Source organism: Lacerta agilis, chromosome 8 (assembly GCF_009819535.1).
Source record: "Lacerta agilis isolate rLacAgi1 chromosome 8, rLacAgi1.pri, whole genome shotgun sequence".
Lineage (NCBI taxonomy): Eukaryota > Metazoa > Chordata > Lepidosauria > Squamata > Lacertidae > Lacerta > Lacerta agilis.
The window spans coordinates 21,707,533-21,733,145 of NC_046319.1; the positions used below are offsets into that span (position 1 = coordinate 21,707,533).

Here is a 25,613-nt window from a genome sequence, read left to right on the forward strand (position 1 = left end):
CGTTCCTGTACCCAACCCATAAATTGCTTGGGACAAATGTCTTCCAAAGCAGCTTGGGGGAGACTTCCTCCCTCCTCCTTAGTGCTCATAAATAATATAATGTCAGGTAGCAGCTCCGTGGTTTGAATTCAAAGCAGCTGAATGCTTCAGAGATGGTCCTCGAATGCGAGGTTTGCCAGTAATAGGTGCTGCTTAGGGGAAGAGACATGGCTTAAGATAGGGGGGGGGTGGCTTTGTTTTGTTTTAGTATTTCCTGAGCATGAGTTGGCACACTGATACAGGGGCCTAGGACCAGAAGGAATTGACTGGAGCTTTCTGGGACAGTAAGAACAAACAACATTAAGTTCCCAGAAACAGGGCTGCTGGAGGGTATTGTTTGTGGGTGCCAGAGGGGCTAAGGCACGGGTGTGGATTTTTGAGGGGGCTCAAAGCCCAGCACAGGGCAGCCCGGTGCTTCTCTCCTATGCATCCGAGGAAACAATGCCCATGGGGAGGCGCACTGGGCTGGGATGCCTGCATAGGGGCCCCCGCCAAGTGCATCATCAGCCGGGCTGGCAGGCGAACAGGTGGCGCAGCGCAGCCCTGCTTGGCTCCGGTGCAGGGGGGTCACTCTGGCGCTGTGGGTGGCAAGGGTTGGGGTGCTACGACCACCTCCTTCACCACCGCCCCCAGCTCCCCAGACAAAAGACAATCAATAAATAGCAAATAGATACCCCCATGCATTTATCCAATCTTTTTATACGCCATCTAAAGCTATCATTCTACAGCCGATCAGTTTCCTTGGGCAGGCCCAACTTCCAGCATGCCAAGGGGGGAAATTATCACAGTTGAAATTGGTCCTTTTTCTTCTTCTTCTTTCCTGCCCTTCTCCTAACTCAACAATAGCTCCCTATCCCCTCGCTTCCAACTTTAGCATGCGCACATCCGGCTCACACTACTTTGGAGGAGGGGAGGGGAAACGATGTCCTTGACATCCTTTGCCTTGCGCTCTGCATAATCTCAGGTGACCCTCGGACAAAACAACCCAGTGCCCAAGCACTTTGAAACAGCGGCCGGGTTCAAAGGCCAAGCTTGACTCATCACGAAACCGTCCTTTTAAGCTGTTCTGTATGGAGGGATCTCTGGAAGGCAGATAATTATGGGAAGGGGCGAAAAGAGGAGGACAGACTGCTGTTTTCAGGCATCTGCGACACTCAGAGCTCAGACAGTAAGTGGAGGCAAGGAGACCTTGCAAAGGAAAATCGGGGTGGGGAGCCCCAGACAGCAATGCCTCTTAAACTGTTCCCAGACTTATGGCAAAAGATGAGAGGATTTCTCTCTCTCCCTCTGTTCCTTTATTCCTCTCTTCATTGCTCCACCCTGCATGACTCTCCTCCTGAATTCTGGTTTAATAAGAAGACTGCCTTGGATTAATTCCAGAATGGCAGCATCACACATCGGAACAGCTTTCCGTTGCATAAGATACGAGACAGACCACTGGTCCACGTAGCTCACTATTGTCTATACCAGGGTTTCCCAAACTTGAGTCTCCAGCTGGTTTTGGACTACAAACAGGTGCTCTGTTCCTAAGCTATGGCCCTTCTGTTAAAAATAAAACAAGATTCTAGTCCCTATGTTTCTGAATGAAGAGCTGATTTGAATAGGAAGTTGCCTATTCAGACCATTGCCCCCTCTAGGAGCTTTGTCTACACTGACTTGCTGATCTGCAAGAGGGATTCTAGCACGTACAGGGACTTTAGGTCTGCACAATTAAAAGTGAGTCAAAGCACAACAAGTCTACTGTTTCTAAACAAAAAAAACAAAAGGGCTTTATGAAGTTTGGAAATGCACCCAGGAATGCACTGAAAAGTGTAGCAAGTGAAGGATTAACAGGAAGTTGTGCAAACACCCTGCAAGGGAATGAGTGCAAGATGAATGCTGATTGTGGTGTAATTGTCCCATAGACAATCAGGAGAAATGCTCAATGAGAGCCAGGCATAGTCTGACCACTGTGTGAGCTTTGTGCAAGCAAATCAGGCTGAATGCTCAATCCACAGGAAGACATGCTCTGGCAGCGTCTCTCCAGGGTTCGAGGCTCAGGGGTCTCTCTCAGCCCTACCTGGAGATGTTATTGGGGAACTTTTGCATGCCAAACAGATGCTACCTCCTTTCCCTGGCTCTTCCTCTGATTCTTTGCATCTTTTGTTCCTGCAGCATCCCCCATTCACTCATGTGTGTTGATTCTTTTTAATAAAAACAAAACAAAACAAAACACACTACCCAAAACTCCCCACCCCAAAGCGATCTTAATGGGATTATACAGGTCTATTGCACAGAGGTTCCTTTTCATTCAGTGTTTTAAAGACACATTGCTTTCACAGTAAGACACCATGCAGAAATCAACCTGGAGTCCCCAGCAAGTACGACTGCCTCAGGTCTGCGTTTTCATGCACACAAGGTTGCACGTGCAGGGGTGGAACATCCCACAGGATGTCACATCGATGTGTACACTCACATCAGGGGTCTGTGGCAGTGTGTTGCTCAATTGCTCATGTGCATTTGTGGTTTCGAGCTATTTATTTCCAGTCGGTAAGATTGAACAGTGGCAAACTTGTAGGTGGGATGGCAGGGGAGGCAGCCGTTACGAATGGCTGCTTTGTATTTGTATCAGAGTAGGCCTACTGGCGTTAATGGAAAGGACAAACTTAGGTGCATTAATTTTAGTGGGCTTTCTCCGAGTAGAACTTATTTGGATACAACCCCTCTCCTCCTTCAATCAAAACATAAGTTTGAGTGGTGTATTTATCTCTGGGGTGCCTTTCAAAAACCATGATTGCAAATTGCAAACATGCTTTCCAGTTGTTATTTTTAAACTACAATGAAAAAGCAACCTGAGAAGATTGCAACTAAACATTAGGATGTCCTAATTTGGAAGGGGGGAAAAGCAGGCTAGAAATAAATAGAAGAAGAAGAAGAACAGTAAGAAGAACTTTCTGGTGGCAAGAGCTGTTCAACAGTGGAAGGTGGTGGACTCCCCTTCCTTGGAGCTTTTTAAGCAGAGATTGGATGGCCATCTGTCAGAGATTCTTTAGCTGTGATTCCTGCATTGCAGGAGGTTGGACTGGATGACCCTTGGGGTCCCTTCCACCTCTCCAGTTCTATGATCCTGTGAGTTCTTTCCATATCTCCCGCCTGGTAGTTCTCAAACCCACCCACCTGTCTCTTCCAGCCATGAAAGCTGATCGGAAGCGTTTGAAGGGGGAGAAGACCGACCTGGTGAGTCAGATGCAGCAGCTCTACGCCACCCTGGAAAGCCGGGAAGAGCAGCTACGGGATTTCATCAGGAACTACGAGCAGCACAGAAAAGTAAGGATGAATGCCTGGATGGTGGGGGAGATTTGACATTGGCCAGAGTGTTGGCCATGGAGAAGGATGCTTGTGTAGAATGGGCCCATCGATGGTCTGAGGAAAGTCCCAAGGGCCAGATAGAACGGCCCGGAGGCCAACATTCGGCTGATGGGCCTGAGGTTTTCCACTCCTGTTTTAGGGCAATAAAGAGTGGTAATAACCAGTCCTTTGAATTGAGTCCAGAATCAGATAAGCAGCCAGTGCAATTGAAGTCACTGGGTGTTCTGTGTTATTTTTAGCTCTTTGGCTTGTTCACCTGTCTTTCACAGGTGGCTGTCATATTCTCAGCCAGGACCATTGGTCCATTAGCTCAGTGTTGTCTACCCTAAGTGGCAGCACTTCTCCTGCATTTTAGGCACAGTCTTTCCCTAGAAGTTCCAGGCATTGAACCTCTTTTGGCCCGTATAGGGGCTTACCTGGGGGGGGGGTGCAGAGTTGGAAGGGGAAAGAAGGAGTATCAGGATTATACCGCATGCTCAGGCGGCAGCTACCACTGCTGGCCAGTGGCATCTCCTTCACCCCATACTGGGCCTAGATGTAGGAGGGGAGGCACATCAAGAATGTCCCTGGCAAGCTGAGCCCACCTCTCCCCACCAACCAGCCACAGGTGCATCCTTGGCCCAGTGCTGGGGCTTGCCTTTTACAAAGAAGTTGGGGAGGGAAGAAAGGAGTGGTGGGGATATCTTCACACACTCCAGCTGCAGGGATATTTGAGGCTTCCACATGCTTTAGCTCTCTCATATGAGGCAGCTGAGGAATGGAGGAGCAAGAGGTTTGAATACAGCGTGAAAGGAGGGAGACTGAAAGGGGGGAGAAGTGGCTGTTTTAAACAACAGCAGAAGTTTGAGCAAAGCAGGGGTGGAGAAACACTGAGAGGGGAATAAGTGGTGGTTTTAATCGATGGCAGATGTTTGAGAGATGGAAAGACACTGAGGGGAAAGTGGCAATTTAAAACAAGGTTTGGGGGGGAGATGTCTTTAATCAACAGCAGAAGTTTGAATAAAACAGGTGGTGAGATACTGAGGGGGAAGTGGCAATTTAAAACATGGTTTGAGTACAGCGAAAAAGGAGTTGGAGAAAGATCTGGTAGCTTTTGAGTGCTCATTTTTGTGTCGTAACTATCTTTGCTATTTCTCTTCCTTAAAACTTTAGGAATATCCATCCCTGTTTTATTCAAACCTCTGCCATTGTTTAAAACCGCAATTTTCTTCTCAGTGTCCTACCACCCCTGCTTTATTCAAACTTCTGCCATTGTTTTAAACCACCACTCCCCCCCCCACACCTTTACAGAGAGACTATCACACAGAGAAAAGTCCTTTCTTCACCTTCCCTTAACCACCCACCAGTCTATTGCTACAGATTCCCTCCTTTATCTTCCTGCCCTCTTTGCCTTCCCTTGTCCCTGCATTTAGTATCTTGGGAAACAGCCAACAAAAGCAGTTCAAAATGGCAAATTAGTGCAAATACAGTATAAAGAAATAACTCAAAGTATAATAAATCATCTGTAAAATAAATCATCCGTAAAATATTAAACATTTTTATTTTTATTACATTCTTTTAATTTTATTAGCAACTTTTAAATTAAAAGCTCATCATAAAATCAGTAGAGAAGGGGAAGGGGCACAGGAAGAAGAGAGGGGTGGGAGAAACATTTTACAATGTATGAGTACTAATACTCATACTAATACTAATTACTAACTTTAATTACTAATCACAGATGCTGATGTTATGGCAGGGGTCTCCAGTGTGGCAACCAGGCAGAAGTCTGCCTATCAGAACCTCCTCTGGCACCAGAAAAGGGAGAATGGAATAAATATACCCTCAAAAATCCACAATTTATGAGAGACTGGTTGCTCTTCCTGGCTCAGCCTCTTCTACATTGAATGCTCCCTCTTAAAACAGGCCCACATTTCATTAGATGCCAGGATTGGACATTCACCTTCACACCCATTCTGGAGAGGCTACAAGAGCTTATCTCTGTGATTGAGTACAACAGATGTACTTTTTTCTCCTCATCCATGGGGCAACTGACGGGTGGCACGCCTGCACTTTTTTGTGGCCCTGCCCCTTTCTTTGCTCTTGCTGATGTGGCTCCCGCTTGCCACACGCCACGCCCTCTCCCACGGCCATTTTGAACCTTCCTCAACATGTCATATGTGCCCACTGAACCCCCCAAGAGGTTGATAAGGATGGGAAGGAGATTAGAGACGGGAGGAGAGTAGGAAAGCGACTTAACAGCCAGCCACCCTCCCTGCTTCATGTCCGCATTCTGACTCTCACCCCAACCGCAGGAAAGCGAAGATGCGGTCAAAGCTCTTGCGAAAGAGAAAGATCTGCTGGAGCGGGAGAAGTGGGAGTTACGCCGGCAAGCCAAAGATGCCACGGACCACGCCAGTGCTCTTCGGTCGCAGCTGGACCTGAAAGACAACCGAATGAAGGAACTGGAAGCTGAGCTAGCCATGGTGAGTGTCCCTGTGCTCAAGGTCTCTCCAGAGGGCTTTCCCTCCAAACTCCCCATTTCTCGTTCCCAGCCAGACAACGTTGTCACCCGTCCCAGCTCCCATACTCTATGTGAGAAAGCGCATGCCAGCCATTTGCCACACTCGGCATCCACCACGTTGGCAGTTTTCGTCAGGAGACGACACAGATCCATCTGCCATCTGGGGAAACCCAGCCAGGCGGGTGGGGTATAAATAATAAATTATTATAAATTCTTATTACCATCTTTGTGCCAGCAAATCAGGATGAGTGCTCAGTCTGGAGCACTCTGGGTACTTGATGTTGGGGCCATCTGCCCAGTCTTCATTGAGCATCCATTCTGATTTGTTTACAGGGCAGTTATACAACACTGAGCATTCATCTTGTACTCGTCCCGATTCACTTACGCAGTGTTTGAATGTTTTCCTGTAATACATTCCCTCTGCACTTTCCAATGCATTTTCTAACCATTTCTTTTTTTCCCAAAGTGGCTTTCTTGTGCACGGGTGACAGAGCACTTCAGCCCACTTTAATTGTGCAAGCCTTAAAGTTCCACTCTGTGCTTGAGCACACACCACCGCCCTACAAAATACTGATGGTTTGGGGGGTGCCCAGCAATATTTGGTGCAAAGAGTAACTGGCACCCCAGACACAAGAGAAGTCCATTGGGAGGGAAGGGTTAATGTGTTAGAGACCTCCAACCAAGGGCTTATCCACACTTAGTTTTTAGCCCACTCTTTCCAGGTCTATGCTGAAAAACTCGATGTCTGAGCATATCATCATCGTTTGCCCTTGAGCTTTCCCTGCGAAAACCTGCTCTTTAGCACTCCCTTAGAGCATATGTCAATTCAAGTTTTCCGTGGGTTGTTGTTTGCTCTGATTGAGCTTTAAAGAATGAGAATTCACAGAGAAAGCTCTGGAGCAAAAAAAAGGGGGGGTTGCTTGGACATGAAGCTTTAAAGTGTTGACCATGCCTGGAAAGAGGAGAGGAAAGGTAAGTGTCGATAAGCCCACTCTGCATTCACACAGTGGTTTATTCCATTTCCCTGATGTTTCCCTGTTAATTTATGCATTATATTAGAGCTTTTACATGGCATAAAAGCCACTTTCGGAAAACTAATGGAACACAGCGCATGCTTAGCATTCATTCCTGTGTTATTTAATTCCAGAAATAATCCATTTACAGTCCCCTTAACCCAGAAAATCACAGGAATAAGTGATGCAAGCATATACAGTTTTTTTCCTGCCGTTTTCATGGAGGAATTGGAGCAAGGGGGATAGAAAGAGTGAGGGAGAAGCAGCAGCAACAACAACAACAATTTATTCGACCGTCAGTCAGAACACAATCATTATCCATACAAATTTTAAAAAACCTGAGACAACTCAGAGGGGTTTACACTAAAACATACACTAAAAGTAGATTATACATAAAGACCCATCTCGATACTATCGATTTTAACCTTATGTTGTTTAAGGGCCAAAAAAAGAAATTTGGCCACCTCAAAGGTTGTGGTACCAGTAAAATTGTTCACCAAAAACGAAACCTGACATTCTCTATCTACCAGGCTAAGGTGGCCTAAGAGTGGAGCTATCAGTTTTTGTCTAAGGTCTACATAAAATGGACGCGTCAGGAGAATGTGTTCGGTTGACTCAACCACTCCCAAGGCACAGGGACAGACTCTCAGGGCATATGGGACTCCCCTGTATCTTCCCAACAAGACCGCTGTTTCCAGGACGTTTAGGGAGAAGCAACAATTCCAATGACTGTTGTTGTGTCACACCACACCCACTGGTGTGAATGAAATGTAGCACAACGTGCCGGTATATCGGTTCAACAGCCACAGTTTCATATCACAACAGGTACTGCAGTGCAAAAGGAATATTAGAAAACAGAACAGAAGCACTAGAATCACAGTCGGGAAAACTAACGCAGTATTGCCCACACCTGAATGCACCCTCAGCTGTGCTCTGAGAAGCCCCACTGAAATAAATGAAACACCTAGGTTAGCATCAGGGACTGGCTGGACACAGAGGAATGGTGGGAGGAACCAGCTGGGGACCTCCCAAGGGAAGAAGCTCAGAGCCAGGGGATTGGTGGCGAGCAGAGAGAAAAGACTGGGGAGAGGAGGTGTCGAAAGCTGAAGAGGTAACAGGGCTTGGTGAGCAGGGAGAGTTTGCAGCAAAGAGAAGTCCAGGAACAGAAGCTGAAGCAGGTGAGCGAGAGGAGGGAGGCCAAGAGGCAGAGATGAGTCAGGCTGGTGAAGAGTCACTGGTGTCTCCCCATCCTGCTACGGCAAGCTCCCATCCCTGCTGGTCTCCCAGAACCAGGAGAGAGATGAAGAGGGCAGAGGAAAAGTTAGCTTCGTGCAGGCAGTGTCTCAGATTGCTTAGGAAAAACCCTGAAGAGGAGAAGACTTAGGCAGCTGTGAGAAGGTGGGGACCTTCAGTCTCAGCAACTACTTTGTGGGGGCAAAATATGCCAGATATGAGTTGCTGTGCTCATTAGGCCTGACACTCCTGTGCTGATCCTGTTTCTGCTAATAAAGAGTTAACTCAACTTACTTCCTGTGATTTACTGCTGGCTCACTTCCCATGGACTGCAATAGGTTTACCCCTGAATTGGGGCTAAGCACTGACTGCAACCCTGTGTGTCTCCTGCTGCTTCTCTCAGGCAAAACAGTCCTTAGCAACGCTGACCAAGGATGTACCCAAGCGGCATTCTTTAGCCATGCCCGGGGAGACGGTGCTCAACGGAAATCAGGAATGGGTGATGCAGGCCGACCTCCCGCTGACAGCTGCCATCCGACAGAGCCAGCAGACGCTGTACCATGGCCACCCCCAGCACACGGTAGACCGTCAAGGTGAGTTTGCTCCCCAGTCTCTACCTGCGACCCACTCCACCACCACCACCCCTCCCCTTCCCGGTTCTCTTCTCAAAGGTGGCACAGGCATGGTGTCTTCCACACTTTTTCATTACAGCAGCCCTGTGAGGTATAGGTGTGGCAGGGAGAAGGAGAGTTGCTAAACCCCACTTCACCCAATGAGCTTTGCAGTAGAGCAGGGATCTGAAGCTGGGTCCAGCAGGGGTGTGACCCCCTGCACCCATCTGGTTGAATTTTACACAGCACGCCCATAGGACTGGTGGAGCCATCCGGGAAGGACCTTGGTGGAGGTGACCAGGGCCCCACTCAGCAGAATGTGCAGAAGGGCCCCCAGCAAGGTTGGCTAGTCACATGTCAGGTACTAGGCAGAGGAGGAGGTGGAATGGTGGAGACCGCCTCCCCATCCTGACCAGAGAGGAAGAGGGAGACAGTATAGATTTACAACAGGGGTTTGTGGAAGGCTACAGGTCAGAGGCAGATGAGGGGGAAAGTTGGGAAATCATGGGAGAGCCAGAGCAACAACTGACTGACGTGTTGTCATTAGAAAGCATTCCAGAACCACCATCTCCTAAAAGTAGGAGAGCAAAGAGCTCAAAGACAGAGGGCGCTTAGCAGCACCCGTCTAGGAGGTGATGATGATGAATGAGGAAGTGAGAGAGGCGGAGGGGTGGAGATTCACTCAGGACAATACCATTGTCCAAGAGGCTGGGTTCTATAGCCTCTCTCTGTAAAAACTGAAATAAAAAAGGACTGTAAGAAAGTTTTCCTTGTCTTCATACCTTCCTGGGCAACCAGCCGGGAGCCACTGACAGCATCCTGACATCACATTTGGAAAGCAATGAAATAAGACATGCTATCATCCAAGCAGGGGAGGGGACCATTAAGTCCAGAGTCAAATATTACTTAACTGCACCACCGTATAGGCTCCCCGTCCACCCACTGTATAAAACACAGCTCAGGAGTAGGATATCTGCTTTGCATGCAGAAGGTTCCATGTTCAATTCCTGGCATCTCGAGGTAGGGATGGGAGAGAACCCAAGAGAACTGTAGTGTGGACCATCCCCTAGACTCAAATCAAGACAGGCATTTCAAATATTGGAATGGCAGAGAGACCTCAAGGCCCTTTATTGGCAGACCCCATCATTACTGGGCAGGGAATGATTTGGCTAAGATTGGGAGGAGTCAGGAAATGGGCCTTGTGGTTTCCAGTAAGGGTCCCTCTAGCATTCTCACCATCGTTCAGTTTATTAGGTCAGATTCCCTGCTGCCTGTGCCACTGGTGTCACTGGTCAAACTGTAGGCCAGTTGCCCCACATCTGCATGCCCCTCCAGAAGTTGCTGGAATGCAGACCCCCATCATCCTTTACCATTAGCCAGTCTGGTTGTGGCTGACGGGAGTCAGACTCCCAACATATCCCACATGCCTGCAACCAAGTTGGAGCTATCCAAGGTCCTGAAATGCCAAGCCTGCTTGAGCGTTTCACCTGCACAGAAAACCCCAGTCCTGGAAGGCAGGTGATCCCAGAGAGCCAATTCAGTGCCTCGAGCTTCCTTGAGCCCCAAGGAAGCTCCCGCCCACAGCAAGTACGGCGGAGACTCACCCGCCCCTCTCTGGTGCTTGCCTTTCAGCGGTCCGCGTGAGCCCGTGTCATTCCCGACAGCCTTCCATCATCTCTGATGCGTCGGCAGCAGAAGGCGACCGGTCGTCCACGCCGAGCGACATCAACTCCCCGCGGCACCGAACGCACTCCCTCTGCAATGTAAGGCGCCTCTGCAGGTCATTGGATGTTCCTAACACTGTTCTAACACGCTTGCTTGCCTTGCTCGCTTGCGCCCGAGCCGACTCCTGTGGTCAGATGCTTTGCTGCTGCTGCTGCTGCTGCTGCTGCTGCTGCTGCTGCTGTTGCTTTTTAATGATGGCTATGTTCTCCCTCCACCGTCAGAGACTGTATGGCCCTGAATTCCAGTTCTTGGGGATCCCACATGGGGGAAAGCTGCCATTGCACTCGGATCCTTCTTGCGTTCTTCCCTTTGGGGCATCTGATTGGTCACTGTGGGAGCAAAATGCTGGACTAGATGGGTCTTTGGTCTCACTCAGGAGCTCCCTTCGTATTTTGGTGCATACAATAAATAAATAAATAAGGGCGAATGCAATCTGCAATGAAATATTGAAGTATATCCCTTTCCCGTAAGACAAATGCTCCTGTTCAGGGCTCCAGTCTCCTTGGAACCCTGAACAGGAGCATTTCTCTTACGGGAAAGGGATATACTTCAATATTTCATTGCAGATTGCATTTGCCCTTATTTATTTATTATTGTGCTGTGATCAAGTTTGGGGAGGGAGCAGATTTTGGAGGGCAGGAAATGCATCCTCTTTCGTCTTTCCTTCCTCCTGAAACAACCCTTTTCATTTCAGGAGTGAGTTCATGTTTCCAGCATGCAACCCTCTTGACTATGACCCTCCCACACCTGGCTGTTTGAGGGTTTAGCAGACCAGTTAAATCTTCTTTCTTCCCTTCCCACCTCAACATTTCGTATGTCCCAGAAGTTTACAGATTCAGGTCAGGCCGTTTCAAGGTTCCTTTACATTTCATTTTCTTTTATGAACATAAAACATTCTCTATAGCATATAGAAAACCACTGCCTTATGTTTAGGGTGAGCCCTTTTCGCTTACACCCCTGTAGGCACACAACCACCCCATTTTGGTTTTTAGAAGGAACTGTTGCGCCAATGTTGGTTGTAAAACTTTTCGCTGTAAACTTTCTCAGGGGTCTAAGTTCATTGAAAGGCAGAGTGTTTTTATTCATTTTAAATGGCTCCTCCCAAAAGAGATAAAAGGATGGCACCCTTTTGGCAATGATCCCACCCAACGTTCACTTAGGTTCCCCACCCCATGCCCTCATTGCCCTGAGATGTGTCTCCATCCACTCACAGAATCTGTCATTTTCCCTGCAGATGAAAACGTACAAGGTAACGTTGTTGAATGTTGCACATCACAGTCAAAAATGAAGGTCGTATTGACTCCAGGATTAGTCCTACTCAGCGCAGACTCGTTGAAATTGATGGGCGTAACTAACTTAGGCCAATTCATTTCAGTGGGTCTACTCTGAGTAGGACTTAATTGGACACAGCCCATAACATCTCCAGATGGTAGGGAGGTCATTACAACATTTATTGACCTGTTGATCAGCTTGCCAAGTAGTTATCAAGGGGGAAATGATTAACCCACCATCCATTGAAAAATTGCTATTAAGGATCTGGAATATAGTTTATATGACTGCCTTTGTTGCCCTCCTCTGAACCCATTGATGGGTCTTCCCCTATGGATCTCCTGCTTGCCATCTAGTTGTGCCCTGACACTGAATCTCATTTGTGCTTTTGTTTTCCATTTGACCGCATTCCGGCTTTCAGGGACCAGAGGTACACAAAGGTGATTGGTCCCCTTTGGGACTGGGGCAGGGAGACCCACAGTAGGTGCCAGAGCCAAAGACAGGCAGAGCCAGCTAATTCTAGAACTTCCTATTAGCTCTGGCTGGCTGTGTGTGTTTTAACGGAATGACAATATTTTGACATGAACCATCTGCTTACTACCATCTGCCCTACTAGACTTTCTTACCCTTCCCGAATGAGTTCTCAGAGGAGTTTAGATCTTTGTGGAACCACCTGGAGATGCCAAGGTGATGGTAGTGGTGTCTGGCACCCCTTGGGACTGGTGGGGCAGGAAACCCAACAGCAGGTGGGGCCAATAAGGCTAAGCCAGCTATTTCTAGTTTTGTCCCCATCTTCTACAAAGCAACATTGAGAGGAGGAGGCAGACTTGCATCTTTGCCCCACTAGATTGGTCTTGCATAAGAAAACAGGCAAGTGAGGGCTGGCTAGAGGTGGACTGAAGTTAGTGGGGCAATGCCTCATTTGCCCATTCTCCCTGAAGGTACAGAATAAGCCGATCTGACCCCAGGGAAGAAGCCTGTGTTGAAAGGATTGTGGAACTCTCTTGAGAGCCAACCACTGCCATCCCACCATCATTTTTATTCCTCAGCCAGCCAGTGGGCTTTTCACAGCAAAGCACAACGTATCTCGAATGTCAAGGTGGGAGCTGGTCAGCAGTAACTCACAAGGTGTCAGTGAACTCTTTATTCAAATAAACAAAAACAGCTCAGTCCTAGTGAGCACAGCAACTCTTCCCAGTAGGTCTTGCCTCAGTGAGGCAGTTGCGAGGACTGAAGGTCCCCTCCTTCCCACAGCTCCCTAGGTTTCCTGCCCAAGTCCTGCCCAAGTCCTGCCCAAGTCCTGCCCAAGTCACCTCGTCTGTCTCTGCTCCACCCTCTTCATAGCTCTGCGTGTTTTGAGCAACCAGCAGGGAGGGGAGCTGGTCGCAGCAGGAGGGGGAGACCCCCTGGCTTCTTCAATAGCCTTCTTCATCTGTCTCTTGTCTCCTCTCCTCTCCTCTCCAGCCTCTGATTCTGATTCTAAACTGTTCTCTGCCACAGCCTCTTCCTGCTCACTAAACCCTGTTCCAACACCACCTTCTCCCAGTCTGCTGCCTCAGGTGCTCTTTGGCAATGGGCATTGGGCACACCCAGGCTTCGGGCTATATTGTTCTGCTCTGTGCCAAGCTGACATTTCTCTTTCTTCTGACAGGGAGATAGTCCTGGACCAGTACAGAAAAACTTGCACAACCCAATTGTCCAGGTAAGAACCGGGTCATCCTGCGTGGCCAGGCATGTGTTAAACCTATTGAAAAGGACTTTTCCAGGATGTGCTGTAAGGGTGGGAGGAGATCCAGGGGCATTAATCTCAGAGCAGGTGGGTTGTTAGGGGGTTTCTTTACCCACCCAGGTAAGTCCTACACAGAGTAGACCCATTGAAATTAATGAGGAAATGTCCCTTAATTAAGCTGTGTCCATTGATTTCATCGGGTCTACTATAATGTTGGATACAACCCACATTGTTTACAGGGAACCCGGGTGCATCAATCTTCTTAATTAGTAGAGGTTCCAATCCGTAAACAATGTACTGAACAAAGTATCTGCTACTGTCAACCACAAGGTGTGTTGGGATGGTTCTAGACTGAAACTCCTTTCCTCGTCACCTATCCACCAGTGTCAGGGGTAGTAGAGGAAATCAGTTCTCGTCTCAGAGTCAAACTTGCATAATTTGTAGTTCCTGAAACAAAGGCCATCCTTAGAAATTCATCTTTCTGGGCAGTTCTTCAGCCAAGTAATGTGTACATAAATGCATTTGCCAAGGTCAAATGTGCATGAAAATTCATATAGTGCTGAAAATAGCATTTTTAAAAGGATTTTTTAATTGCAACAATGTTTGTGCATTAGGCAAATGTGTGTATCAGGAGAAATTCTCATTAGACCTGCGATGAATTTTCATTAGGATACTTGGGGCGGGGGGATTCACCAAGCAACTTAGAAATGTGGAGAAGCAAATGTAAGAGTGGGAAAATAAGAAACCGAAATAAACAGAGTTGCCCATCTCTGACTGGCCCCACTTCAGAAGTGCACCCCCAATTTTTTGCCCATCACCTGTCTGATACAATAGCCATCTTCACACTTCTGAAGGGGTGCCACAAGAAAGATGACACAAGCTTGTTTGTTCCGGAGGGTACAACCTAAACCAATAGATTAAAATTATAGGGAAGGCAATTCCAGCTAAACATTAGGAAGAACTTTTTGACGGTTAGAGCTGTTTGACAGTTAAACGGTCTCTTTCAGGAGCTGGTAGCCTCTCCTTCATTGGAGGTTTTCCAGCAGAGGTTGGATGGTCCTCTGCCAGAGATTATTTAGCAAAGATTCTGGCATTGCAGGGGGTTGGGCTAGAGGACCCTTGGTTGTCCCTTTCAGCGCTACGATTCTGTGACACGTTCTGTGCTTTCCGCGTGGGAGGGATGAAAAACCTGCCGTCTCCTTTCCCCTCAGTCTCTAGAGGACCTCGAAGACCAAAAACGGAAAAAGAAGAAAGAGAAAATGGGTTTCGGATCCATCTCCCGCGTGTTTGCCAGAGGGAAGCAACGGAAATCGCTCGACCCCGGGCTCTTCGATGGTACCGCCCCCGATTATTATATCGAGGAGGATGCCGACTGGTGACGGCCTGCCTCTCCCGCTCCCGCTTCTGGTGTGCGTGCGTGTGTGGGAGTGTCTGTGTGCGCAAGCAAAAAAAAAAAAAAGCCTCTAACCGAACCCAGCGGATCGTGAGCCCATGGCCTCTAATGTAACCCGCTGTACATAAACCCCCAGCGATCCCCTGTGTGAACCCCCTGCCCCGCCCCCATTAACTGTTGTCTATGGAGCGATGCCAGTCGTGTTGTGTAACCTTCCCTGGTTCTGTTCTGGGGTGTGCTTTCTTTTTTATTTGTTTTGTTTCTCCCCCGCCCCCCACCTCCTCCAATCCTGCTTTCCCCGCATTTCTTTTTTACTCTTCTTTTTCCTCTTCGTTCCCCCTCCCCTTTTTTTTTACAAAACTTGAAAAACTTGAAGGACTGCTGTGTATCTGTAAATAACAACGACGACGAGGAATATTGTGCACTGTGTGCTTGTAAATGTCTCCTGTCCCCCAAAAAGCTGTTCTCTCCCCCTTCCTCCCCCTTTTTTATTGCATCCCACCCTGAGATGACGTCTGCGTCTCGTGTGTTTTTGCCAAGATGGCTGCCGAAAGGGAGAAATGGTGTGTCCTGTTCTCGTGGGGCGGACACACTATCTCATGGCGAGCCAGCAGTTCAGAAGTGTGTTTGCGGCAGGGATGGGCAACAGCCTTTGTCTTATGAGCAAGAGATCCAGCCACCAAGTCAAGCTTGTTGGGCTAGACTGGAGAGGAAGACCACTCTGTTGCATGAAAGCTTTTTCCCCAAAATCCAAACAGCAGGTGTGGGACCCCCAGTCTGGATTGAGACCTTGGTATGGAATAGCTTTTTGCTCTCCTTGCAGTCCTGCTCCAATGCAAGTAGAAGATGCCAGACACTGATTTGGATTGGGTCCACAGCAAGCAGGTGGGGTGATGAATTGAATCCAAAAACCCTCCCACCAGGGTTCTGATCCAGCCTGGACACCACCTCCCATTCTTGTAATTGTTGGGTATGTGGATGGCGTCCCCTCTGCTTTGATCACTTTTGAGACCTCCTACTGAATTTGAGCCAAGGGGTTGTATCCCTACTCAGAGGAGACCCGTTGAGATTAAGGGACCTAACTGAGTCATGTCCATTAATTTCCGTGGTCTGCTTTGAGTAGGAGTTATACTGAATGCCATCCCTAAGGTAAAGGGAATTTCTGTGCTGCCATATGGAGTTCCCTAAGGCTGGAGAAGTTTGCCATCCCTGCTCTTGCACAATCATATCGCCAGAGAAATCTCACCGTGAGGCAAGGAGTCCCTGTCAGCAATAGGTTTCCTCCTCTTACAAATATGTCCCTCTTGAGGTGGTGAAACTAGGGCTGTACCTATAGGAAGAGAGGCTGTGAGGACCAGCCCCGCTTTAAGAATACTGGAGGATGTGTCCCAGTGCTATTTTTCTAGGAAAAGAGGTGCCGGAGCTCACCATGAAATTCTCCCTTGTTCTCTTAGAAAGGCAATGGCGCCCACCTGAGAGGTGCCGGAGCTGAGCTCTGGCTGCCACTTCCTAAATGTGCAGTGTTAGTTTTAAAAATGTACGTTTCTAGTCCTTTTAGTTGTGGAGTTTTCAGGGAAACCATGAAGAGGGGGTGCTATCTATTCACTCACTGTAGGCATTGCTGCCTTCCAGTGAAAGCAAAGAGATGGTAACAGCCAACAAATCTTAATTGGAGAGTGGGAAAGAGAGCGAGAGTTAAGGCTGCCATCTTGTTCCTGGGAATAATACCTGTTGAACTCCGTGGGGCTTACTTCTAAGTGGAACTCTGCTGTATCTGTTTGTTTTCTAAAACAGACTGTGATTAAATAGCACATAGACCGGGCACCCCCAGCCTGTGGCCCTCCAGATGTTTTGGCCTATAACTCCCATGATCCCTAGCTAACAGGACCAGTGATCAGGGATGATGGGAATTGTAGTCCAAAACATCTGGAGGGCCGAAGGTTGGGGATGCCTGACACTGACATACCTGTAGGGTTGAGGGAGAAAATCAGTTTCATTAACATTTAAAGACGGGCTTCTCTAATTCACAATTCCTGAAACAGAAGGGAACCTAAGTCCAGCCGCTTTGCAAAATTCACACTTGTCTAAATTTTGCAATGTGGCTCTCTGGCCAAATAATGTATACAAAAGTGCACTAACCAGGGTGAAATGTGCATTGAATGGCATAGGTTGGTGACAATAGCATACAAAAATGCTTTCTGTTAGGGGAAATGGCTTATAAACATGTGTACATTAGGCACAATTGAATTAAAAATGAATATATTGAGAGGGGTTATTTTAAAAAATCACAAACTGGTATAGAAATATAGAGGACTGAACTTAAGATTGGAAAAATTAGAAACTGAGAGAAACCCTAATTAGCAGAATATGTAGGCATTTCTGGCTGTTCTGGACTAATTCCACACATCTGCTTAGGTCCACCACAACTACTACTAAATGCTTGGGTGAAAGCTCTGGGTTACATCCAGCTAAGTTCTCCTCAGAGTTGACCCATTCAAATTCACGGCCTTAAGCTGGCTGTGTTCATTAATTTCAGTGGATCTACTCTACAGTGGACATAGTTTGATACCACCCGCTGTGTCCTTCCTTTTTCATCCGCAGCTGAAAACCACCACACAGAGGTGCATTTGTAGGAGGAAGTAACAAGCAAAATGGTTTTAAAGACAGACAGCATCACTGTGAGATTTTTCTGCGAGCGATTGCGCAAAGGATACCCTCTGGACTTTTCTTTTCTTTTGCATGTGACAGACATGATCCTTCAGCCCACAGTGGGCTTCTGAGCCAGACTTGTGGCAAACGAAACATTTATGCTGCAGTTCACAAGTGACCATAGTCTTACTTGTGGTCAGAGTGCAAAGGGGAGTGGGCTTTGGGTGCAAAGCCCACCCCCAATTCCAAAAATAAAAGACCCCAAACCCCAGTAAGATGACCTCTTCCAGGCCAGAATACCTGGAAATTATATGGATGTAAAGTGCTCGCTCTCGCTTATCTTCCTAATTTTTCTATTTTTTTGTTTTGTTTTTTAATGCATACTCATCTGGAATAATTCCTTAACCCTCTTTTTTTTCTCCCTATATTGTTTTAGTTTTTAATTTATTTGCACAATACAGAAGATGTATTCTAACTAAATTATTACATAAATATTGGAATTTATATTTTTCCACGTTGGGTGGGGGTTTTGGACGGGTGCTGTTTCTACTTCCCTGCTCTCTGGGAGTTGAATTTGCAGAGCTGAAGTATGATGGATTTGATGCCAAGAGAACAAATGTTAGTTTCCCCCCCATTTTCCTTCTTCTCCCTGCCTCCATCCACCCCCCCTCCTCTCCCTGACTCTCTGCCGGAACACCCAACCAAAATGCCAAATGTGCATTTCTGTCAGTTCAGGTCACTTTCTGGTTAACTCACATCAGCTGCTGCTGCTTCTCAGAGCGGCACAGTGATGCAATATTATTACTTACTTATTTCTCTAGATAGTTTTTCATGGATTGTGAGTGGCTGAAGTTCAGGCCTTGCAAGAACATCCAAAGCTGCTTTGAACTCTGTCTCAACCCCTCGCTTGACATTGTCATTTGTCCCCATCCCGCAGGCAAAATCAGGGATTTCACACACTGATGTTCTGAATGTACATTCAGATCAGAAATGAGTTAACCATAATTCAACCACAAAATGGCCAACCTCTTCCTTGGATTTGAAATGCCAAGGAGACTTCAGCGAGAAAAGGCAAGTGAAAAATGGACTTGAAGGTGCTTCTGTAGGACCTAGGTATGGAAGCAAGCAATGGCCCATTGTCTAAGGTGATTTTTATGTCAACAAAAACCTATCGCTGCTTCACACAGTTGAAAACACTGGTTTGGCCCATTGACACAACTACTGGGAATGTAGTTTTGGTTTCTTCTCTCCACCCACCAGCTCAGTTTCCACCAACAAGAGGAAACCAAAGCAAGGTGAAGAAGGCTAGGCCCAGGGATCTGGAGCTGCCTTGGTCCTGAGACAAGGCCAGGACCCTGAACAAGGGCAGAGATGCTGTGCAGAGTTCTGTAGCTGACATTCAGGACCACGGATAGCAACCCTGCAGCTGAGACAGGAAGATCATGTTGTCTCAGCACTGGCCTGAAGCAACTGCCAGGGCTTTGTAGTCTGAACTGAAAAGTTATAGGAAAAGCCCAACCCTTGGGGTGCTGCTGATGGCCAGTTAAAGGACTAGTGCTGTTCAAGACAGCTGCTGGCTTCTCAGCAGTGGGGTTTGGCATTTTGAGTACTCCTTTAGGGAAAGTCGCCTGGGTATTCTTGAGCCTCCAAGGAATCTGACCACTACTGATTAGAGTCCTGTGGAAAAAGTACCTCCTTGGGTTTCAGGGGCCGGTGTGTGGACTGCATTGCCAGCAGATATACTCAGGAAGGATTAGGGAGCCACCTCCTCCTCAGAGTTACTATTGCTTGATGACTTTACATCCAAGGACGGATGGTCCAGAAACCATGGCACTTCTGAACTTGATCGTATTTCCTTGGTCAATTGATCATTGGCCGTTCCAGATCCTCTGGCAGAATTGGGAGAACTCTGGACCAAATTTTGTAATCCTGCAGTTGAGACAGAAGGAGCCATTTGTCTCATTTTCCTAGGGGGAACGGGCAGTAAATGCAGTTCAAAGTAAGCAAGTGTAAAGTTGGGGCGAAAAACCCTAAATTTCACATATCCACTCGTAGGGTCTGAACTGGCAGTGACTGACCAGGAATGAGACCTTGGAGTCTTAGTGGATAGCCAGATGAATTTATTGACCCAGTGTGCGGCAGCTGCGAAAAAGGTGAATTCCATGCAAGGGGTCATTAGGAAAGGAATCGAAAACAAAACTGTCCATATTATAATGCCTTTAGACAAATCTATGGTGCAGCCACACTTGAAATACTCTGTGCACAAGCCATGATCACCTCACCTCAAAATGAATATTTTACAGCTGGAAAGCTTTCACAAAAGGGCAAACAAAACAGATCAAGGGTTATAACATTGGGGGGGGGGCGTTTAGTTTAAGGAAAGGGTGACCAAGAAGTGACAGGATAGAAGTGTGCATGATACAGGGAAAGTGGATAGACAAAAGTTTTCCCCCTCTCTCTCATAACACTGGAACTTGTGGGCATCCAGGGAAGCCAAGTGCTGGAATATTCAGGGCAGTCAAAGAAAGCACTTCTTCAGATAGCTCATAGATAAACTATGGAACTCACTACCACCAGAGGCAATGATGGTAAACAATTTGGATGGCTTTTTAAAAAAAGGATTAGACAAATTCATGGAGGGTCAGCTTCGTCGTGACTTCCAGCCTTGGTGGCTCTGCTCCCAACTCCCTGAAGCAGTGTGCCTTTGAATGCCTGTTGCTGAGAACCACAGGTGGGGAGAGCAGGGCTCTTATATTCAACTCCTGCTTGCTGGTTATTCCACAACCAGGGCAATAACACAGAACCAGAGACCCTTGACAACAGCAGCCACTTTCTGGGTTGCTCCCTCTTTGCATAAAGCACAAGGCCAATTGATAAGATCTTCAGGCACCTCTTTAAAGCATGTGTCATTACTCAGGTTTTCCAGGAATCTCTCTTACATTTTGGGGGCTGCATCTTATGCGAGTCCAGGTCAGATTTAATGCATTGAAATTAATGGGCATGGCTAACTTAGGTTCAGTCATTTCATTGGGTTTACTCCGAGTAAAACCTAGTTTGATATAGCCCAGGGGTCAGCAAACCTTTTCAGTAGGGGGCCGGTCCACTGTCCCTCAGACCTTGTGGGTGACCGGACTATATTTTGAAAAAAAAGAAAATATGAACGAATTCCTATGCCCCAACAATAACCCAGAGATGCATTTTTTTTTTAAAGCAAACATTCTACTCATGTAAAAACACGCTGATTCCCGGACCATCCACGGGCCAGATTTAGAAGGTGATTGGGCCGCATCCAGCCCCCGGGCCTTAGTTTGAGGACCCCTGATATAGCCCTTGGTTTTTGTTCAGGGCTCAGTTTTATTTATGATACACAGCTGTGTTTTTATTTTGTTTTTATCCCAGTTTTTATGTAATTTTGTTGAATGTTTGCATTTTTACCGCTGAACTCTTATTTTTGCAAACTGCTTAGGGATTATTATTATTTTACTGCATTGAGCAGTATATATTTTTTAAAAATTAATAATTAAAACAAACCATGGTTTTAGTTCTTAGCTTGCCGACAACAAACAAACCATAGTTAAACTTCTGAACTGGGCTCACACCTAGTGCTAAAAACTATCTGTTATTAAGCCATGGTTTAATGTTAAATGAGAAGCAGAGTTTGTTTGGTGTGTGTGTTTTCCCCTGGCGTTTTTTCAAGGGCACCCAAGTTTCTTCACCTTATTTACTTCTACAGTACCAATGAGCATATGGTGGAGGGGCTATAGCTCAGTGGTACGGCATCTGCTTTGCAAACTGAAAGTCCCCAGTTCAGTCCTTGGCATCTGCAGGTTGGGCTAAGAGACACACCCATGGCTGAAATACTGGAGAGCCACTTCCAGTCAGTATAAAGAGTACTAAGACATATGGCCTGGTGGTATAAGACAGCTTCCAACATTCCTATCTGCATTGATAAATCACTGCCCAAAAAGTGATGCAGATGTGATCACGTACATGATTGCATAAGGTATTTTGTGCAGTGTTTTAGTGATAATAGAACTGGATACCCCTATACAAACAATTGTATCAAATTTGCTTTTTGGCAGAGATTTGTCAGTCCACATGTGTGTACATTTACATCATCGAAACCACACATGCAAAGGTCTCAATACCCGCTCAAAAGATCTCAACACAAGCACGAGAATGCAACTTTCACTTTTTTGCAGGGTTTATAAAAGCATCAGGTGCAAATTTGCAAGGCAGAGGATAGGATTCAAACAAACTGACAGCTAAACATGCCCAGCACTGTGGAAAATTTAGAAATAAGAAACAGGGTTCCAAACACATACGTTCCATGTCAGTAACAAGATGAGAAAACTAACTGCCCTGTTTTTTGGCCTCTGCAGCAGCTGCTGCACTGTTGGTGCTAAACAACCATTTCTTTGCAGGCATAAAAACAGGAATGGAGAAGGTGCAAAGGAAGATCTGCGGACCCTGAAATAGCAGTAGCTCATCAGCATGGTGTCCATTTAAGGGTGCAAGTGAGCTGCAGGGTAGAGAAATGGATTTGGCTGGCAGGCAGGACCCTTAACTCCCTCATTTGTCAATGGCCTAAGGGCCTCAATGACAATGGTGCCAAGAGCCCAAGCAGACAACCAGCTGATTGGCAGAGTTTGCAAAGAGCCACACACCAGCAGATGGTTGCTTGCAGAGTACAACGCACAAGGCTTTTGCAAGTGTGTTGCACACAGCTTTGCAGGTACCACTGCTCGGCCGTGCCTCCAAACCTTCTTTGGCCTAGACACTGCTTCACCATAAAATTTGGGGCATGTGGGCTTGGCCAAACATCACTTTGTGGGCCAAGTGAGTCCCAACAGGCCTGATTAGCCCTGTAGGCTGAAGGTACTCAACCATGGGCTTAGGGTTTCCATGAGGCCCTCAGCTTTGTTCCATATTTCTCAGGATCTCTGTTGCTCCCTCTTACATGAGCTGGGACACAAGCAAAGGGGTCTTCAACAGAGGGGGCAGATTGTGGCCCACACCTAAGAGCTGGCAAGTAGGGTAGGGAGCTAAGTGGGTGAAACTACTGTTGGTGGCCAATACAAAGTATTGATTCAAAATTCCTATTAATATTTATTTTTAGAAACTTGCTGGCCAGGGATGCAGAAATCCACACTGGAACAGCTAAGCCTGGAAGCTTTAGATTTGGACTCTGCCTCCCCTTGGGGTGAAGTGTTTGAAGGTCCTCTGGGCTGTGGTGTCCTGGACTACAGAGTGTCTTCACCCACCTAGGCAGTTCATTGGTCCCGCTTGACCTGGTAGGGCTACAAAAGCTTCCAGGTCAAGCTTTGAATTTGCCTGAGCAGTTTTTTTATTATTATTTTAAAGGTAAAGGACCCCCTGACAGTTAAGTCCAGTCGCAGATGACTCTGGGGTTGCGGTGCTCATCTCGCTTTACAGGCCAAGGGAGCCGGCGTTTGTCCGCAGACAGTTTTTCCAGGTCATGTGGCCAGCATGACTGAGCCGCTTCTGGTGAAACCAAAGCAGTGCACGGAAACGCTGTTTACCTTCCCGCCAGAGCAGGACTTATTTATCTACTTGCACTTTGCCTGGGCAGTAGCCAGTGTCAAATACTGTATAGTAGAAAGACCTCTTTTTAACATGGATCTCATCCTGCTTAGGAGTAACAGACAGCCCTCCTCTACTCTCAGTTCAGAATTTATTGATCCAACCAAACTTTTTTTTTAATAAAAAACAACTCTTAAAAAAAAATTAAGATGTTTGGGGTTCCCACCCCAAAAAAACCACATTACACACCAGATGATATCAGGAGGACAACAGAGCTTGATCCCCTCCCTCTCTGAGCTGCCCCCCCAACCCCATAAACAGGCTCCTGGGCCATGCCTCACTGCCTCCAAACTACCTAGCAAACATAGGACCCAGGAAACATCCCAGCAAGGCCTTCATTCAGCCTTTGCTGCCTGGACACCAGAATAGCAACACCCCTGGGCCGTGTAGATTTCCAGCAAGCAATGTCCTTTGGATTGCATCCCTCGGAGTCCCTTCCACCCAGGGTGCTATAGTGAGGACACTCAGCCATGTGACTGCCTTGGGTGCAACTCTCAGGGCACGCTGCACCCTGGAAACTTAAGCACGTTGTGGCTCCTTGTTGATCTGTGCACGCCGAGAAGCTTGGTTCATTTTCTCCTCTGGAGAAAAATGGCTCCGGGGACATGGCGCTCAGTTCAGGGCACTCAATTCATAGTGCGGCTGAGCACGAGAGCGGTTTGCTTATGGACTTTGGGTGACGTCTCGCCATCTCCTTGCCCCTTCTAGGCCGCCTGCAGCTCAACATCGCCATGGGCACATGCTCCATTCTCCCCATACAAGGAGCACATCTCTGGCAATAACATTTCCCCTAGTTACACAGTGAAGCCGTTTTAGCCAAGCTTGGGAATGACTCTCAGGAGGACACACGCTTGCCTTGAAAATGTGTGAGAATCCAAGTTCTAACGGGGGGCTGCAGCCCTGTGGTCCCCTACTTTAGAAGATGGAAACATTCCTGATGCCAAGTCAAATGCGCTGTCAGCAGAGGGGAGTCTGTTTTAAGGACAATTAATACATGAGGAGAACCCGCACTAGGCTTAAGTATTTTTATCTGACTCGTTCAGGAGTTCCCCACCAAGGAGCTGTGTACACTGCAGTTCTGGCCTGTGACCATTACTGCAGACATACTGTAGGTACCTCTATTCCCTTATCCTTGTCCAAGTTTCTAGACCTTATGGCGATGGAAATGATCTCAAAAGTGTGCAACAACGGCTGATAGAATCTCAGAAGGGTTGGAGCCGAGGAGATGCGCTAGGCCTCTCTGCTCCTCCCGTATGAGCTGAAGCAGAATAAAATGGCGCAAGGCAAGTAAAGAAGATAAGCAAACATTCTTCCGTTTGTCATTTTTATGTCTCGCATGTCTCTTTGGTGCCAGCGCATACACAGGAACTCTGGAGCCTGTTAGCTGCCTCAGACCCATTTTGTTGACATAAAAAAGCCTCCGCTTCTCTCGGTCCCAGAACACAGGGATTTCCAACTCCCCTCTGCACCAGCAAGACCTCGCAGATGTTACAAATGGGCCATTGCTTCCTTCAATTGAGCATTTCTGCTACCAAATCATCTCCTTTTGACAGTGTCATCAACCCAGATTTTTTCTAAATGGGGGGAGAGGGGGGATAGTGGCAGGGGAAGATCCCATTGGAATGCTGATTTTTGAAAGGCTCTTAGTAGGAATTACACCTCAGGCAAAAAAAAAAACACTTTGGGAGGTGCTTTCAAAATCTCTTTCACCCCATCTCTTCCCTGTTACCAAGACTTTGCTTTTCCAATTAATAGGCAGCTAACCCAACCCATCATGTTGCAAACTTAACAAATGCCGTTTGCCCTTCTCGGTAGTGGAAGGCAATGGATTCTACGGTGCTGGGCTGGCTTTTGAGAATCCCATCTTTTTGGAATGGGGACAGCTTGTCTTAAGAATGCAAGGAGGACTGCATGAGCAAGGGGTATCTTACAGCTCAACTAAGTATTATGTTAATGGAAACATGCATTGTCCTTTGTTATGTAAAATTGGAGTTGCAGGGAAGCCATGGGGGGTGAGCGAGAGGAGTTTAACCCTTTCTCTCCCCCTGCCACAATCCTGAAAAAAATTGCCTCTCCAAAGCTACTGTTTATATTTCAGAAGGAAGTTCCCATTAACCTCAAGTAAACAAGAGGCGGAACATTTCTCTGTGGGTCACTTCTTTGCAATATGCTACACATTCCTTCCCTTCCCCCCCCCTCCCCAATCCCTTCCCCCATCTTTCCTTTTAACCAGAGTTAAAAATCCAAACAGCAAAACTTCTGGAATATATTTAGACATTTTTTCTTCTTCTTCTTCCATTTCAGCTTTCTTGTTTTCTCTCTTTAAAACAAAAAACTACCCCCCCCCCCTTTTTTGGTTTTGTTTTGTGAATTAGGAAATAATTATTTTAAAAGCAAAACTAAGAAGGTGATTTATTTAAAAAGAGAACTACTACCATAAAATAGCTTCTGAACTATGGGTAACATTAGATTTAACTTTCTTTTCTTCCCTCCCCCAACA

The 25,613-nt window shown here is 47.0% G+C and overlaps 1 protein-coding gene across 2 annotated transcripts in view; it reads left to right on the forward strand.

Moving 5' to 3' along the window:
• LOC117050712 (kazrin-like) overlaps positions 1 to 14,916 on the forward strand; it is a 194,076-nt gene extending 179,160 nt beyond the window's left edge. For both annotated transcript variants that reach the window (XM_033156492.1, XM_033156491.1), the window contains exons 3-8: positions 3,209 to 3,345; positions 5,679 to 5,849; positions 8,537 to 8,726; positions 10,377 to 10,507; positions 13,390 to 13,440; positions 14,679 to 14,916. In XM_033156492.1, the coding sequence (XP_033012383.1) occupies positions 3,209 to 3,345; positions 5,679 to 5,849; positions 8,537 to 8,726; positions 10,377 to 10,507; positions 13,390 to 13,440; positions 14,679 to 14,846 (848 nt within the window). In that variant the 3' untranslated portion in view covers positions 14,847 to 14,916. The remainder of the gene's footprint in view (positions 1 to 3,208; positions 3,346 to 5,678; positions 5,850 to 8,536; positions 8,727 to 10,376; positions 10,508 to 13,389; positions 13,441 to 14,678) is intronic.
• The last annotated feature ends 10,697 nt before the right edge of the window (positions 14,917 to 25,613 follow it).